At 39.1% G+C, this 17,688-nt stretch overlaps 1 protein-coding gene and 1 gene segment (V, D, J or C); both read left to right on the forward strand.

Annotated features, from left to right (window-relative positions):
- LOC115783986 (serine/threonine-protein kinase pim-1-like) overlaps nucleotides 1-17,688 on the forward strand; it is a 1,015,907-nt gene that overhangs the window by 464,204 nt on the left and 534,015 nt on the right. For 2 of the 3 annotated variants that reach the window (XM_030735021.1, XM_030735022.1), the window contains exons 3-5: nucleotides 15,995-16,222; nucleotides 16,512-16,826; nucleotides 16,948-17,042. In XM_030735021.1, coding sequence (XP_030590881.1) covers nucleotides 15,995-16,222; nucleotides 16,512-16,826; nucleotides 16,948-17,042 — 638 coding nt within the window. The remainder of the gene's footprint in view (nucleotides 1-15,994; nucleotides 16,223-16,511; nucleotides 16,827-16,947; nucleotides 17,043-17,688) is intronic. The other variant, XM_030735020.1, reaches the window with a different exon arrangement.
- LOC115784002 (Ig heavy chain V region 914-like) lies at nucleotides 4,912-5,424 on the forward strand. The segment is given in 2 exon segments: nucleotides 4,912-4,977; nucleotides 5,089-5,424. Coding segments are annotated over 2 exon segments (360 nt in total).

Consider the following 17,688-nt stretch of genomic DNA (forward strand, 5'->3'; position numbering starts at 1 on the left):
TTACTGAAATATGTTTTCTTGTTTATATTAAAAGGTGCAGATGGTCAGACTCTGACAGAATCTGAATCAGTGATTAAAAGGCCTGGAGATGCTCACACATTGACCTGTACAACCTCTGGATTCACATTAACGTACTACGGGATGAACTGGGTCAGGCAGGCTCCTGGAAAAAGACTGGAGTGGATTGCTTTTATCAGTGACCATGCTGGTACTGATAAATTCTACTCTCAGTCAGTCCAAGGCCGGTTTACCATCTCCAGGAACAATGACAGACAGCAGGTGTCTCTGCAGCTGGGCAGTCTGAAGACTGAAGATTCTGCTGTTTATTTTTGTGCTCGACACACACAGTAACCGAAAAAGTTTAAGCAGCTGTACAAAATCCTAACGAACTTTTCTGGGCTTAAGTGTTGAGTATATTTGATATTACATATATTTTACTTACTTTATGTTATTTTACATTTGATTTAGTTTAATTAGAAAAAAAAATTTATCTCATCAAAGGCCCTAACATTATTTATGATAATAGCACTAGACATTAAACACATTAAAAACATGAGACAGCCAGTCCTGAGAGATTAGTCAGCTAAGTAAATGTAATTCTTTAAATTCTTCAGACTCCTACTGTGATTTGAGAGCTAAAATACTTCAAGGTTGAGTAAAATATAAATGTAGACAGGGCCTGCCCAAGGCACAGGTGACATATGCAGCCACATAGGGCAACTAGGTTCATCTACATTTTTCATGAATTTCTTTTATTTATTTATTTATTTTTTACATGCCAATGTCCCAAAAGAAAGAAGAGACTATTCCAACACTCCAGAATTGTACATATGTAACAATATTAATTAATGAGTAGACCACTTGCTGACTAACTTCTTGAGTCCACCTGCATTCGGGCAGTTTGGGCAGGTATGCGCATCAGCAGTGCTCCAGGTGACCTGATGGTCCGTTAGTTACAGTCATTTGAGGCTACAAAGCAGAAATGTCACAGGAAAGGACCTGCCCCCTGGGGCAGGTTACAGGGAAAAGAGAAGATTAGAGGAAGAAAAGGGGCAAGAAGACAAAGGTATGACATTCATTATGTTGGTTTGCATATTTTAGGCCTGCAGCACTGCCTTCCATCCTGCCTGTTTTTACATAGTGGTGATCAGCAAAGCCACCGTGACAAAGCTGAGTGTTTTTATCACTCTGAAGATACTCCCACTGACAGCTTTCAAAAACTTCCACTACAAAAAACTCCTTCGGACAGTTTTATCTGAGTATACCAGTTTTATTCCCACGCTTTATTCATTTTACACAAACACAGGTGGGTCTACGAACTCAAGTTTCAAGGGCACACTGTCCTAAGCAACTTGAATTTTATCATGAAGGTGACACAGTGTCACGTAAACCAAAAGTTGTGTATTAGATAAAAGTGAAACTCTAAATATAGATGACAGCTGTTTAAACAGGAGATAAAAGTGAGGCTCTGAGCACCCACGGGAGTGAATATAACAGGCCTCAGTTTTATCTTACTGATCTGAAGAGTGTTCATTAATCCAGTGTGTGTGACTAATATAAGTAATAATAAATGATATAAAAAGAGTAACAGTAAATGCCAATATCAAAGTGATAAAAATTCCCAACATATTCACTTAGAATCAAGAGGCAAGTGCACCCTGGACAGGTTATCAGTTAACACAGAAAGAAAGAAAGCAAATAACAAGACACATGTCTTTGGGGTGTGGGAGGAAGAGTACCTGGTGCAATGTTCTGTGTAGGTTTTTAACCAACTGTTCTGCTGGTTCTATCAGAACCTCACTTACATTTCAGCATAGCTCCCAAGCTGCAGCAATCAGAACAAAGTTAGACCAGACTCATTAAATAAGTCACATGAAAACTGACAAACTTCTGCAAAGCTGGAATTATACTGACAGTCCGTGCATGCTTTTGTTACTCACTTGAAAGAAAAATTGTAATTTTTGTACAAGTTGAGTCACAAAGGACATTCAGAGATGACCCAAAAAACAGTCATTACGAATCATCAAAGAGTATTTCTGTTACAACTGATTACTGACAAGTTTCATCTATAACTGTATAAATTTAGAACAAATACCTTATTCACTGAAAGACTGTACTATCACTTTAATGAATACAGTTTACATTTTTTTGTATCAGTCAAATACAGCGTTTATAGAAATAACACTAGTGTAGTCCTCCTCTTCCTCATTGCTTCGACTCGTACTAAAATATTAAATAATAAACTGTTGGTTTTATTATTATGTAACTATAATTAGAAGTCACCTGTTTAATTTTCGTTGAGTAATTATCTAATTAGAATCTCATATGTGAATTTCCCAAACATGTTTAATGTTGTCCATCAGAGGAAGCTTCTTCAGCAGTCTTCAGTCAGTCCCTGATCAATGCTTTATGCCTTTCTATGCAAACTCACTGACTTCCTGTTTTACTCAGCTATAAAACTCCACAGCAGACTGTGGTGTGCAGATCTCATTATGTCACTTTCACCAAAAAACATGTTTTCTGTAGTTCTGTTCCTGCTCTTAGCAGCTGGATGTGAGTCTCTTTAGATGTGCAGTATTCATCAGTTCTTGTTTTGTAACATAACCTGTAATTTGACACAAAATATTTCTTTTAACAGGTGTGAAGTGTGAACAGTTGACCCAGCCGGCCTCTGTGACTGTGCAGCCAGGTCAACGTCTGACCCTCACCTGTCAGGTCTCTTATTCTGTTAGTAGCTACCACACAGCTTGGATCAGACAGCCTGCAGGGAAAGCACTGGAATGGATTGGAATGGGAGCTAGATCTACAACATACTACAAAGATTCACTTAAAAGCAAGTTCAGCATTTCCACAGACTCTTCCAGCAACACAGTGACTTTAACTGGACAGAATGTGCAGCCTGAAGACTCTGCTGTGTATTACTGTGCCCGACAGCCACAGTAACACAAAGCATCAGCAGCCCTTAACAAAAACCCCTCAGAGCACTAACCCCTGTAACACAAACCCACCACAGGAGGCGCTCTCAGACCACAAATTGTTTCAAAATCAGTTCACTGGTAAATGGAGATGCAGTCTGTTCAGAAAATAAAGCACAAACTTTATGCATAAATAATTTAGGATTATCATAGCATTCAATTCTATTCAAGTCATTTTCTTTTTAAATTGTAGAAGGTGTAATAAAAAAAATATAAAATTTGTCCCTCTCCTTTTCAAAGTCTGAGGCATGCCCAGACTGGCTCCAACCTGGTGTCTGTTTTCAGCTTCCTCAGACATTTGTGTGAAGGTGTGGTGATGAGAGTAGAATGTGCAGCTACAACTGAGCAGATTTAACAATTTTCTGTCCACAGTTTGTAAAGCTAAAGTTGGCACGCCGTGTGAGCAGCGAGACCAGGAGTATTTTTTTATACCTTTAATTTACCAGGTAAAATGTTTGAGAACCAGTTCTCATTTACAAGCATGACCTGGCCAAGAGGCCCCAGTAGAATCAGGTCCATTACATATAGATACACATAAACATACCAAAAAGCAATTAATCAATAAATAAATCAGAGATTAACATGGAACATTCATGTAAATCATGACAACTGGATAAAAACAGGAATGAGGAGAAGAATAGAGGAGTTAGCATAAAGGGGAGAGAGGGGACATTAACATGTGTGTGATTGTACGCATGTATGAATATATATAGGAGAAAGTGTATGTGAGTATGTAAATTAGTGTGACCTGGGGTAGTCAGCGTGAACAACAGTCAAGTATGATCTGTTGAATTTTATGGTTGAAAGTAGTAAGAGATGTTAAAGTATACTTTCACAGAGTTATGCTGCATGACTTTGTGTCCCAGGCTGGGACTGTTAACGAGTTCTCTGCTGCTAATGTCATAATGTTCAGTGAATGGGTGGGACTCAAAACGCAGGATTCTGATGGAAAGTTCACAAGTTTATTGTCCAATAAGGGTTTGGGGACTGAACAGGGGAATCTCAGATCCAGAGGGGGTTCAGGTTTCCAAACAGGATCCTCCATCGTCACTCGTCTCACTCTCGCCTCGCTCAGGGGAAAAACACACAATCTGGTGGGCAGCTGAATATCTGTGCAGACAGAAGAAGCAGGCGAGTGATACAGCAAATGAGTTCAACAGTGCAGGCAGTAAACAAGTGCCGATTACTAACATGACTCGACTGACAACCCAGCACTGACTGAATGACCTGCTTCTGCTTAAGAAGCCACAGTAAAGCGAGATAATGAGCCACAGGTGTGATCATCCTCTCCAGGTGTGCAATCAGCTCCCAGGAACCCCGCCTCCAGTATACCAAAGCAGGACACCAACTTCAGACCACTGAGGCGAGGTAGAGAGCAAGAAAAGGAGAACAGAGCACCAATCCAAACAGAACAGGCAGGCCCTGACAGCTAAACATTACTTAGAAACAAAATCAGCAAATTATTACAGCATTTCTACAGATACAGTTGTAAAAATGATATTTACTGCATGTTGCATTAAGACATCAACTGTCTAAGACCATTCTACAATACTGGATGTATAGTGATAGCAGATGACTTCATCATGTCATAAGGGAATCTTTGTTTGTTTGTTTTGTTTTTTTTACTAAAAAAAGAAAAAAATAATACATACTTTTGTTCTACCCTTTCAGCCTACAATAAAGCAAATATTTGATGCTCAAAGCTTTTGATTTCACTCTGGAAGTGAAGCAAATAATTTGGGAAACTCATTTTACATAAACTTACTTTAAACAACCCTGAATTGTCTTTCACTGTTTCATTATAAAGTTTTTACCTCACAGTATCTGAATGTTAAGCCCAGTCTAGTTGCATACCTCAAAGAGGAGGAGCCAATGCAAAAGCACTGATAGCTTCTACACCTTCATATCTGACTGCAGAGATGAAGACAGAGAACAGTGGACTCTCATCTTAACATGATGGCCTGTTGGACGGGACTGCTCCTCTTAACTCTCTGCTTAGCAGGTGACAAGTTTTTGCATGTTTTTTTTTTTTTCAGATAAAATATTTTGTTCCATGCTTTGAAATTGTGCCTGTTATTGATTTTCTCCCTCTTTTTTTTTTTTATCTTGACAGGTGTTAATAGTCAGACTCTGACAGAATCTGAACCAGCAGTTAAACGACCTGGAGAGTCTCACAAACTGACCTGCACAACCTCTGGACTGTCATTCAGCAACTGGGGGATGGCCTGGATCAGACAGGCTCCTGGAAAAGGACTTGAGTGGATTGCTACTGAAGCACTTAGCAGTGGCAAATACTACTCACAGTCAGTCCGAGGCAGGTTTACTGTCTCCAGAGACAACAGCAGAGAGCAGCTGTATCTGCAGATGAACGGCCTGAAGACTGAAGATTCTGCTGTTTATTATTGTGCTCGAGAGTCACAGTGAGAGGAGTTGATTCAGCAGCTGTACAAAATCCTACAGGTCTTATCTGATCCACTCCCACAATTGGTCTCATCGAGAATGGAGAAAAGTCTGTGTGTATCAGTGAGAAGAAAGAAGAGTTTAGATTACTTCAGTTTCAAATATACAGGATCCTGTGAGGAGATGATCAGCTTCACTCTAACACAAGACAAAGACTGATGATGATGATGATGATGATGATGATGATGATGATGATATGAAATCTTTCAGCATCAGCTGTGACATATCTGGTTATTCTTTGACTTGGAACAGGTTGGGTTAGATTAAAAAACAAACAAACAAAAAAAACAAACAGTGCTCAAAAGAACTTGTCTAGCCATAACATAAACATGCCTGCTGGAAGACTAAATAAGGATTGGGAAGAAAAGGGCAATAAATGCCCACTCAGATGATGAAATCAATAAGTATTAGTAACTGTATCTGTCATAAAGTCTCTTAATATTTCTGTTCTATTTTAAGGTTGTGGCTGTGATGCCCGCATTGTTTATTAAGTTCCAAGTTGTGCTTTATGCTTTGGCCGTAAGTGAGGGGGTCGCACGGCTTTCCGACAGTGCCCCACATGACGAATGCTGCTGCCATTAGACATTTTTCTCCATGGGTGAAAAGGAGTAGCGCATGCTAACCGTGTGCGTTCAAGGTTATGACTCACAATGATGTGACATCTGCGAGAACGGTCATAAATCTTCTTTCAATTAAAACCTCCGCTATGAAAACACCTCTCTGACAATCCCCACTTAGCTAGAATTTATCCCCTGCTGAACTATGTCACAAAAACACAGGTGGGTCTGCAGAACTCTACTTTTGGAGCCTACCTGTCAGAAGAGTTCCTAAAATAAAACTTGAGGTTACAAAAGTCATGTGAACCAGAGATGTTCCTGCAGCCCAACAAGGCCTCAAGCATATATGAGTAATAAACATTACAGGCCTTACCTTTATTCCAGTAACCTTAACACATTCAGTGTTGACTAATCCAGTGTGTGTGTGACTAATATACTTTTAAATGCATGATATAAAAATTGCCATTTAAAAAAAAGAAACTTTATCCTTTATCACTTTATCCTTCCTGTGAGGAGGAGTTAATGCAAAACTCGGATGTTTAAAACCTACTCTGGTGACTTTATGCTGAATGACAGGAGTAAACTCAATGTAATATGATGGACATAAAGACCAGACTGCTGCTTACTTTAATATTCTGGGGAGGTGGGGAGTTTCACTGATTTTTACTGATTCACTCTGAGCAATGCATTCTATTGTTGATTTACCAACAAACGCCAGCTGACAGTTTTCTTGTTCATTTTAACAGGTGTTGATGGTCAGACTCTGATAGAATTTGACTCAGCAGTCAAAAGGCCAGGAGAATCCCACACACTGACCTGCACAGCCTCTGGATTCACATTCAGCAGCTACTATATAGCCTGGGTCAGACAGGCTCCTGGAAAAGGACTGGAGTGGATTGCAAGCCATTATAACAGTGCTAACATCTATTATTCTCAGCCAGTCCGAGGCAGATTTACCATCTCCAGAGACAACAGCAAACAGCAGGTGTTTCTGCAGATGAACAGTCTGCAGAGTGAAGATTCTGCTGTTTATTATTGTGCTCGACACTCACAGTGACCTGACCCAGCTGAACAGCTGTACAAAATCCTCAATAATGTATTTTTTTTTGAAAATTTACTCTGAGAGATCAATAAAAAACAAAACTAAAAAGAAAAGAAGAATATCCCCACATAACAGCATCAACAGCTAATTTCTGTTTAAAAATAACATGTTTGAAATCATTGTCCAGGTATCAATAATAAAAATCCCCAATAATTATATCGATTCTGTGAAGAGTCAGTGGAAAACTTGAATGTCTTAAATCTTCTCTTGTGACTCAGGGGTGAATAACAGGGACTAACTCACAGTTTTCCATGATGGATATCAGGACAGTTTTTTTTTGCTTTCATTTTCTGGGCAGGTGACTTCAGTGATGTTGAGCGTACTAATTTTCATTGATTTACAAACTCACAGCAGGTAAAGAATTTCTTGTGACACCTTTAAAAACTGAAAAAGTGAAGCAAAAACATGATCAATCAGCAATCAAAGAGCCTGGAGGGTCCCACAAATTGACCTGTACAGCCTCTGGAATTGCATTTAGCAGCTACTATATAGCCCGGGTCAGACAGGCTCCTGGAATAGAATGAGTTGCCCGGGTTGACAATACTAGTGGTGGCATAAAATGCTGGTCTCAGACAGTCAAGACTGTTTTACCATCTCTGGGAACAACAAAAACCAGCAGTTGTATGAGTCTGAAAACAGTCTGAAAACTGAAGGAAAACAGTTTAGAGATCAGATAATGAACAAAAATGAAGCAAATTAAAAAGAAATAGAGAAAATGAACATATGTCCATCTGTCACAGTCATTGAACCTTCATATTTGATTCTGTGCAAATGCACAGTCCCTCTATTCAGATCAGCATAAAGTAGTTTCTCATAATTGGCAGGTGTGTGACTGCATCAGTGAGAGGACAGAAGAGCTCACATCAGCTCAGCTTCAGTAACAATCATGTTCTCTGTAGCTGTGATCCTGCTGCTGGCTGCTGCATCCTGTGAGAAATTTTAGTTGATTCACACTGCTAAATATAATAGAAATACTAAATAATAATTGTTAATAATGATTTATTTAATTCAATAATCATTTAGGTGATACTGATTTCTGCTTCCACAGGTGTGTACAGTATTGATCACATCCAGCCAGACTTAATGGTTGTTCAGCCTGGACAGTCTTTGACCATCACCTGTCAGGTCTCTGGTTATTCTTTGACTGATAGCAGCTATGGAACAGGCTGGAACAGACAGCGTGAAGGAAAACCAGTGGACTGGATTTCCTACATATGGAATGATGGGAGCATTTATGAAAATAATGCTTTAAAGAAGAAGTTCAGCACCAGCAGAGACACTTCTGCTGGAACAGTGACAATAACAGGACCGAATCTGCAGCCTGAGGACACAGCTGTTTATTACTGTGCACGTCGTGACCGCACAGTGTTACAAACCACTGACAGACCTACACAAATACTCAGCAGCTAGCAACACACAACCATGTGTGCTGTAATTATGAATAGTAAGAGACTGTCTTCTCTTATTTTGACAGCTGCTGGCAGTCAGACTCTGAATGAATGTGAAAAAGGCCTGGAGAATGCCACAAATTGAACTGTACCCCCTCTGAATGATCTGAGTCAGACAGGCAGGTCTGAAGGGACTGGGATGAGATGCTGCTATCACTCATGCTCACATTTATTACTGTCTCTCTACACTGACCCTTACCCATGAACATGACAGATTCATTTTTCCATACAATGAATATTTCTAGTATACATGTGCATTACTTTTCTTTCTCGGAGGAGGAGTCAAGGTAAAGTTTTTCAGTCTCACCTCTAATTATCTGACTGCTGAAAACAGAGGGCACACAGTGTAACATGATGGACTGCAGGGCAGGACTGCTGCTTCTAATGCTCAGCTGAGGAGGTGAAGACTAACTGATCTTACTTTGTGACTGAGGTTTTTTATCATCCGTACAAAACCCTGCTGTACTCACTTGGGCCTACAGTAAGCATTAAGTGTATTTGATATTATTTATTGATTGATTTATTTAAAGAACCTGGACATCTCCACTAGATTAATGTAATCAGAATAAACTGTAAAATGATATAACAGCAAGATGTCTGAACACCACTGACGTACATCGTGTAAGTTATATTTTATGATAAAAAGCAATAGGAAAAAAGATGAGTAATGACATCTAACTATTCTAGCTTTTTCATTACAAACATTTCACCATATTTACCAGAATAATAAAATATGCTTGAATAACAGTTGTAGCATAAATTTTAACATCATAAAATCATTTACAACATCAACTGAATGAGCTGGATAAATATGACATTCATTATGACGTTCTCAAAAACTGTGGAAATAATAATTGTTCACTGAATCTAACAATGGAAGTCAAAACTTCCTCTTTCAGTATTATTTTTAGTGAAACTAAATTCACCATTAACACTCTTATAGATGCAGTAAAACTGTTTATGAAACATTAGTTTTCACCAAGTATTTGTAACTTCAAATTTTACATATGGAGCAGCTACTCAACAGGTTGCATCAGACAGCCTGCAGGAAAAGGACCAGAGGGGCTTTGTGCTGAGATATACTGAAGACTCAGCTTACAAAGATTCATTAAAAGGACAAATTCAGTATCAGCTCAGACACTTCCAGCAACACAGTGACTCTTACTGGGCAAAAACATGTTAACAGTGGAGATCGCTGCTGTGTATTCGTGTGCCATAGGCATACAATAACACACCTCAAATCACCCTCAGAGCCTGAGCACTTAAATGAAGCCCCCAGAGGAGGAGCCCTCAGACCACAAATAGTTTAAAGGAAAAACTGAAAGTTTTTTTTCTTTTATAATCCAGCCACTTTTAAATAAATCCAAGCTTCTTAACATTTTAGATCAATTTCTAAATTCACCTTTTAAAGGGGGTACCAGCCAATCTTTAGCCTTTCTGTTTGTAAAGACAATTTAAAAAAATTCTTATAAGCATTGCACAACACAGAATCTGGGCCCCTCAAAGTAACCACTAACTGTATTAACCACTAACTTGAATGTTATGGAGAAAAGAAAAAAAAAAAAAAACTTAAGCATTCATTGTTTAAAACTGAAGTGTCACTGCTGTAACTTTTTATATAACAGGCAGAACTAAAGTCTGTTCTGACTGAGCTGTGAGTCACAAAATGACCACATTCTACAAAATTCACTCCACATAACATATTCAACAGGGCGATGCTCATTCTGATTCATTTTTGAGAAATATTGTTTCCTATGTATGTTATTGTTTTTCAGTGCAATGGTAATTTATTTAAAATAATCATTCAGACCTCAAAGCTAAGGGTAAAACACTGATACAGTTTCCTTGTTGTTGAAATGGATGATTTGCTTGTTTTCTGAGTCACAATTGTTGCCAGAGAGGTGGTTGAACAAGCTTCCTTGGAGTGAGGTTCCAGAGGTGAGATTAACTTTTAAGCTAAAATGCATGTTGGTAAGATTGTTCAAGTTTGAGTCTTGAAAAAAACAGCTGTCTCCATCCTGTGAGGAGGAGTCCATGCAAAGCAGGGACGTCTTCCACTGCTACTTAATAACAGATAACAGCCAACTTTGGGTGTGATATTGAAAGATGGATTACAAGTTAGGACTGCTGCTTTTAGCTGTTTGCTGGGCAGGTGAGGCTATTCTGATCTTGATTTGATATGTTTATTTTTGGAGAATAATTTATTTGATGTTTTTGATCTTTTGTTTTTTTAATGTCTCGCTAGGTGTTGATGCTCAGAGTCTGAGAGAATCTGAACCAGTGGTTAAAAGGCCCGGAGAGTCTCACACACTGACCTGCACAGACTATGGATTCCTCTCTGGTTTCACATTCAGCGGCTACAGGATGGTTTGGGTCAGACAGGCTCCTGGAAAAGGGCTGGAGTGGATTGCTTATATCAGCACAGCTAGCACTCCTATCTATTACTCCCAGTCAGTCCAGGGTAGATTCACCATCTCCAGAGACGACTCCAGCAGTAAAGTCTACCTACAGATGAGCAGTCTGAGGACTGAGGACACAGCAGTTTATTACTGTGCCCGATGTGACACACAGTAAGAGGAAGTAATAGGAGACTCATACAAAAACTTCTTCCCTTAGTCATCACTACCATTGGTAACATACAGAGTCTTATAGCAGCTGTCCTAATATGATTACTTCTTATTTGTAATTACTTAAGTACAGTTCCTGATAATTTAGGGTACTTTGTCAAAACATGGCACAAGTCTTGCATGCACAAACATTTTTTTTTTTTTTTTTTTTTTTACAAAGGTTTACTTTTCTTGTTAAATTACATGCAAGACATCATTTTAACTAACAGTATATTTAAAAAAAAACACATTGTTGGCTTTCATTTATTCTGTGTTTAAGACAAAGCAGTTTCCAATAAAGATTTGTCAGCCTGGATGAGTATTTCATGGATAGATGAGTATTTAGAAGCAAACACTGCACAGAAATGATTGCTACGTGTAAAGCTGTGAGTTGTGTTGACAGTTTTGCAAAGAGTGTGTTATAATATTGCAACCTGATTGAATGTGTATTCAGTTTGAACACTAGAGACACTGATAGTGTTTCAGCACGCTGAAAAGAGGTAAAATTCATAAATTTTAACAATGTCTATTATCTTTTTTCTCTATAGAGAATTCAGTGCCAAAGCTCAGTATATGAGAGCTGGAAAAAAAAGTTTCACCTAATCAGTCAAATTACATAAGTGGTGCTTCAGTTGTTGAAGTGATGTTAAACACTGTTAATTTAAAGGCTGTGAGCACATTTTGAGACATTTAATTGAGACTGTGCTGCCCTAAAATAAAAAGTAAATAATTAAATACATGAAATTAAATCAGTGGTTTAAAAATTATGATAATGTGAGCCAGCATGAAAGAGAGGAACAGAGGGAAAAACAGTCTTCATGAAATTCATTGAACTGCATGGGAATATGTTAAACATCTGAACCTTGTTGCTATCAATGGGGTAAAGTGGTAATCCCTCAATCTGCACAGCACTCTGCAGCTGCAATTTTTATTGGCGCAACATGTAACATAATGTGTCATTGCAATTATTTTGTTCTACTTGAAGCTCTGAATAAGTTTGAAAATTATACATTTTAGCCAGCAGGAAAGAGGTCCACAGGTCCACTTCACCATAGATGCACTCCAGAACAAAATCCACCAGACTCGGCAGAAACTCTCATCACTCTTACCTCACACCATCGTAGAAGAAGTTTTTACATTTGTGGACAAAGCACAGCTCGCACAACACATCAAAGGCAAGGAAAGACAATGCCATAAATTTCAAACCAAGACATACCATTCATCTGTTAACAAACAGGAAGACACCATAAGCAATGGTAACCAAGAGAAGTGGGTGAAGAACCTATCAGACAGGGTCCTCACCAAACCAGAAGAAAATGTGCTAGCCAAAGGACTCAATTTTGCTATAGCCCCACAACAGCTTCCCATAGTAGACCTCATCACAGCAACAGAAACCACTATAAGAAACAACAAACTATCCCAACTTGAAGCAGAACAGATCAGGATGAAAGGTTCAGCCACCCTCTCCAGTGCAAGACTTCCTCCATCCAACCTCACCATTCAAGAGAAGAAGGCCATCACAGCCCTAAGTAAGGATCAAAACATCACCATACTGCCAGCTGACAAGGGGAGATGCACGGTTGTTCTGAATTCATCTGATCACCACAACAAAATTACTACACTCCTCAGTGACAACAATACTTATGAGGTGTTGAGACGTGATCCCACAAGCAACTACAAGAAAAAAGTCATCTGCTGCCTGCAACAACTTGAAAAGGAAAGCGCCATTGAAACCTCAGTGTGCTCATGTTTACACTAGCTTGTGAAGTGTTGTGTGTTCATTAAAGATGTGTGCGTGCGCGCTCTCGCACGTATCCTGCATGACTGTGTGCGCGCGCACGTGTCCTGCATGTCCGCGTGTGTGTGTGTGTATCTTATATGACAGTGTGTGTGCTGTATGATCCGTATGGCAAACTTACTGGGTGCAGAAAGAGAAGAGAAAACGTGTGTAAAGTGAGAGAGAAAATGAAACGGTGCAAACAGTTTTCATTATTACAAAGTGACAAACGTAAAAAACAAACAAAAACATGCTAACAAAACAACAATGCGCTATGCTGAGTGATGAACCTGTAGAAAAATGGAGTGAAGATTTGGAAAAAGGCGTTGTTGTGTACACAGATCACCTGTTAGATCAGTACAGCCACAGCGTGGTTTTCTGGTCACGGTAAAGCTGTCCGTTCACGTTAAACTTATCCACCGGGATGACAGCTCGGGAGTCTCCAGATCGGGATTTTTCACGACTTTTCCAGATCGACAACTGCTGCTGGCTAAACTCCACAGACTCACGGAGAGTCTGAAACTCCTTGTGGAGAATTTCCAGAATGGAAAGGGGAGCGTCGAAACCGGACAGTTTCTTGTCTATGGAGTCCAAAATATCCACTATATCGCTGGTAAGTGGAGAAGCCGCCTCTGAGGAACCTTCAGGGCGACTGCTCTTGGTGAACGGAGCCCCTTTGTTGCCGGAGGGAGTCGGAGTCTTGTCTGGTTTACCCATGAAAACTCGCTCGAAACACTCGTCAGTATCTGCAGACTGTCCGCGCACTCTTGCCGTCCTCCAGTGCGCTTCAGTTAGTGACTATCTAGCTAACATAAATTTTATAACCTTTAAAGTTGTCTATAACTAAGCTGGCGAAAAATATTAAATTTAACAATCAATGGCTTCCGGCCTTGTTTGATACTGCCGAGATTCGCGTTGAAGTCTCGCGTTACTACAACATAGTCTCGGTGCTTATTTTTTTACTGAGGTACATCACCATGGTAACTTGTACTGGCGGTCAGTCCGTCGTTTTTTTTTTTTTTTTTTTGGTTTTTTTTTAAGTCTTTATTAACCATTCTCAGAGCATTAACATAATACAAACAAAAAATAAAGGAAGAAAAAATAAACAATAAATAAATAAAAGGATAAATTAAAGTCCGTCAGTTCATCAGTCAGCCACTGACAGAATGTCATGACGTCACAAACTTGTAACAAAATATCAAACGAGGCAAGATTCTTTGTTCTGGTTCCGGAGTCTATTAAGTACAACTGCAAACTCAGACAGAGAGACAAAAGCTTGAATCGATATTCGGAAGTTGTCGAGATTCAGGAGATACAAAACCAAGATGTTTAAAAAGTATATCAAAATTGAGTTAAGGCGCATCCATGAGTTGCCCGATCCTTCCATGAACTCGGCTGGAGACTGCATGGTCAGAGGACAGAAACGGAAGGTCTCAGACGATGACGAGGGCTGTTTTAGACCAGCAAAGGAGAGGAAACTTTTTCACCACGTGCTCAATGATGAGGAGCAAGCATCCTCAACCGTGGAAAAAAGTAAAGGTAGGCTCATTTACTGAGAAAGCATTAGATTAAATGTACAGACGGACATCTAGGTTTCAGATATTTGTGTCTGTCTAGTTTGGACTATTGCAATGGCAGAAGATTGTTCCAACAGAAACTCAAAGAAGTTACTGAGGCATTCTGTTTTTTGGTAAAATGGTGTAACAAATTTATTTTTGTAGAAAATGTATTTGACCAATGTATACTCATTTAGAATTTGATGCCTTCTAAACAGTGATGGTATAGTTACCTTGAAAAAGTAGTCCGACTACTGATTACTGATTACTCCTTTAAAAAGTAACTTAGTTACTTTACTGATTACTTAATTTTAGAAGTAACTAAGTTAGATTACTAGTTACTTTATTAGTTACTTTCAACAGCTGCCGGTCTTGTGCCAAAAGTGATCGTCTGTCATAAAGTGATTCAGATGTTTCTGTGTGCTTTTATGTGTAATGTCTTTGCTTATATTGCTAAACTGAATGCAGTCAACATGATTTATGAGTGGCTTGGCCACTTCAAATATCTTTATATAACTGTGATGTTATATTTGTTGTGATTTCTGCAGCCTCTGAGCCAGATTTCTGTTTTAAAAGATATTTTTAACATCAGACAGTTTTTACCTTGGAAAAAAAAAAAAAAACAAATATATAGAAATCACTTTGCCAAAAACTGAGTGGAGCATCTACCACTCAGTTTGAGTGGTCATGAATCACCTGATATCATTCATGAGAGATGTGTTTGATATATACTTCACAGATTATAGGTCAACAAGTCATTTACAGCCGTTTAAATACAGGCAATTATTTTTTTTTATTTATTTATTTTTTGGCAAATACCGAAAATTGCTGTTTGGCAGACGATCACTTTTTGGCACAATACCAGCCTCTACTACATACTATAGTAGAGGGCTTTTCAACTTCTTCAGCTCTCCCCCACTTGGGTGCTGGGGGGCTCCTGCATTAGCCGCAGCTCTGCTTCGCCACTGTTGCGACTCGCTCTGTAAGTTTGACTGCGCCGTGACTCCAGATGTTACTTCATGTCTGACGTAGTGTTTTTGAAGCTAGATAGCACTTTGTCGCCAGCACAAAGTGCACAGCTAACCTTGATGTTGTCATCTTTAGCTGACACAGACTCACTATAGTGTCTGTATTTCAGCTGCAAAACGCGCATCTCTCTCCTCCCTCCATTGTTTACGTTAGTGTCGCTGTGCTGTTATTGTCCTCATGCTGAAAACGGGATTTAACTGTCGCATCTGCCAGACGTCACTACCCGAGATGCAAGAAGAAAGCAAAAATATATCTTTGTACTGAGGAAAATGCAAAAAAGTAACGCACAGTGACTTGGATAAGTAACTTTAATCTGATTACTGGACTGCAAATAGTAACGCGTTAGATTAATCTGACTACTTTTTCTCGGTAACGAGTAGAGTAACGCGTTACTAAGTAGCGCGTTACTGACATCACTGCTTCTAAATGCCTCCAGTCCTGATGTTGAGCCCCTTTCTCACCACTGTATTGATGTCATTTACAGATCCAAAACCCAAGATGTTTAAAAAGTATATCAAAGTTGAGTTAAGGCGCATCGATGAGTTGCCTGATCCTTCCATAAACTCGGCTGGAGACTGCATGGTCAGAGGACAGAAACGGAAGGTCTCAGACGATGACGAGGGCTGTTTTAGACCAGCAAAGGAGAGGAAACTTTTTCACCACGTGCTCAATGATGAGGAGCAAGCATCCTCCTCCGTGGAAAAAAGTAAAGGTAGGCTCATTTACTGAGAAAGCATTAGATTAAATGTACAGATGGACATCTAGGTTTCAGATATTTGTGTCTGTCTAGTTTGGACTATTGCAATGGCAGAAGATTGTTCCAACAGAAACTCAAAGAAGTTACTGAGGCATTCTGTTTTTTGATAAAATGGTGTAACAAATTTATTCTTGTAGAAAATGTATTTGACCAATGTATACTCATTTAGAATTTGATGCCTTCTAAATGCCTCCAGTCCTGATGTTGAGCCCCTTTCTCACCACTGTATTGATGTCATTTACAGATCCAAAACCCAAGATGTTTAAAAAGTATATCAAAGTTGAGTTAAGGCGCATCGATGAGTTGCCTGATCCTTCCATAAACTTGGCTGGAGACTGCATGGTCAGAGGACAGAAACGGAAGGTCTCGGACGATGCTGAGGAGGAAGATGAGTGCATGTTTTCCACTAAAATTTCAGAGAGCTCCACTGATCCAAAAGAAAAGGTGTGCAAGAGGAAAGCCACAGGTGATGGAAAAGCATCACCAGCCAAGAAACTGAAGAGCCTGGACCAGGAGGAGAGGAAATGCAGCACCAAAGAATTAGAGGCTGCAAAAATCTGTAAGTAAAAAGCAACTTTGCTTCTATGTTAAGGTGAAGAATATAATTAATATTTAGGGTACAGGATAGAATAATTTCTGTTATAGCTGTATTAAAATAAAATCTGTGTCTGTCTGTTCAGGTGAATTTAAAGCCAAGTACGTGGAGCTGCACAAGCTTGGAAAAGGAGGGTTTGGAACAGTGTTTGCCGGCTACAGGAAAGAAGACAATTTTCCAGTAAGTATTTTCAGGTATTCTCAGATATAAGAGCACATGACTGCATAGATTCTGTCCTTTCAGTGTTTTTATTTTTCATGCTAAAATGTCCACGTGTCTTGTTGCATGATTGTGAAATGGTCAGTCGAAGCTGACTCTAAAAGGGTGTCAGTCCCCACAGTCCCATGTTAAAATGTCTGACTTTACAGTGGATATAAATGTGTTTACAGCCTCGTACAAAACAAATAACTGTTTTGGTTTATCTAATTTCCACCTCTATCGCAGCTGTACAGGTAGTTAATTTTTATACAATTTAAAGTTTGTTAAATTTTCATATTCTTGAGGCTGTGGCTGCTTTCAGTGAGTGAAATGTAAATTACTATTAATGAGGCAGAAATCTGCAGCTTTAAACTATATATAAATGAAATACAGTCGTCACACGGACTGAAAGAAGTGTGTCCAAACTTTCCACTGCTACGGTATTTGTACAAATTAAGGTGCAGTTCATTGGGAACTATAACTAATTAGCTTTGATTTGACCACTACATGTTGCTACTAAGACAGGTAGTAACACAGATAACAGATAATGTCTGAAGCTGAGAGCTGTGCTGTTTTCCTCCTTTAAGTTATACTAAGGAAATGCTAACCAATGCCCTGTTTGTTGTGT

This window comes from Archocentrus centrarchus, chromosome 8 (assembly GCF_007364275.1).
Source record: "Archocentrus centrarchus isolate MPI-CPG fArcCen1 chromosome 8, fArcCen1, whole genome shotgun sequence".
In the NCBI taxonomy this organism is placed as follows: domain Eukaryota; kingdom Metazoa; phylum Chordata; class Actinopteri; order Cichliformes; family Cichlidae; genus Archocentrus; species Archocentrus centrarchus.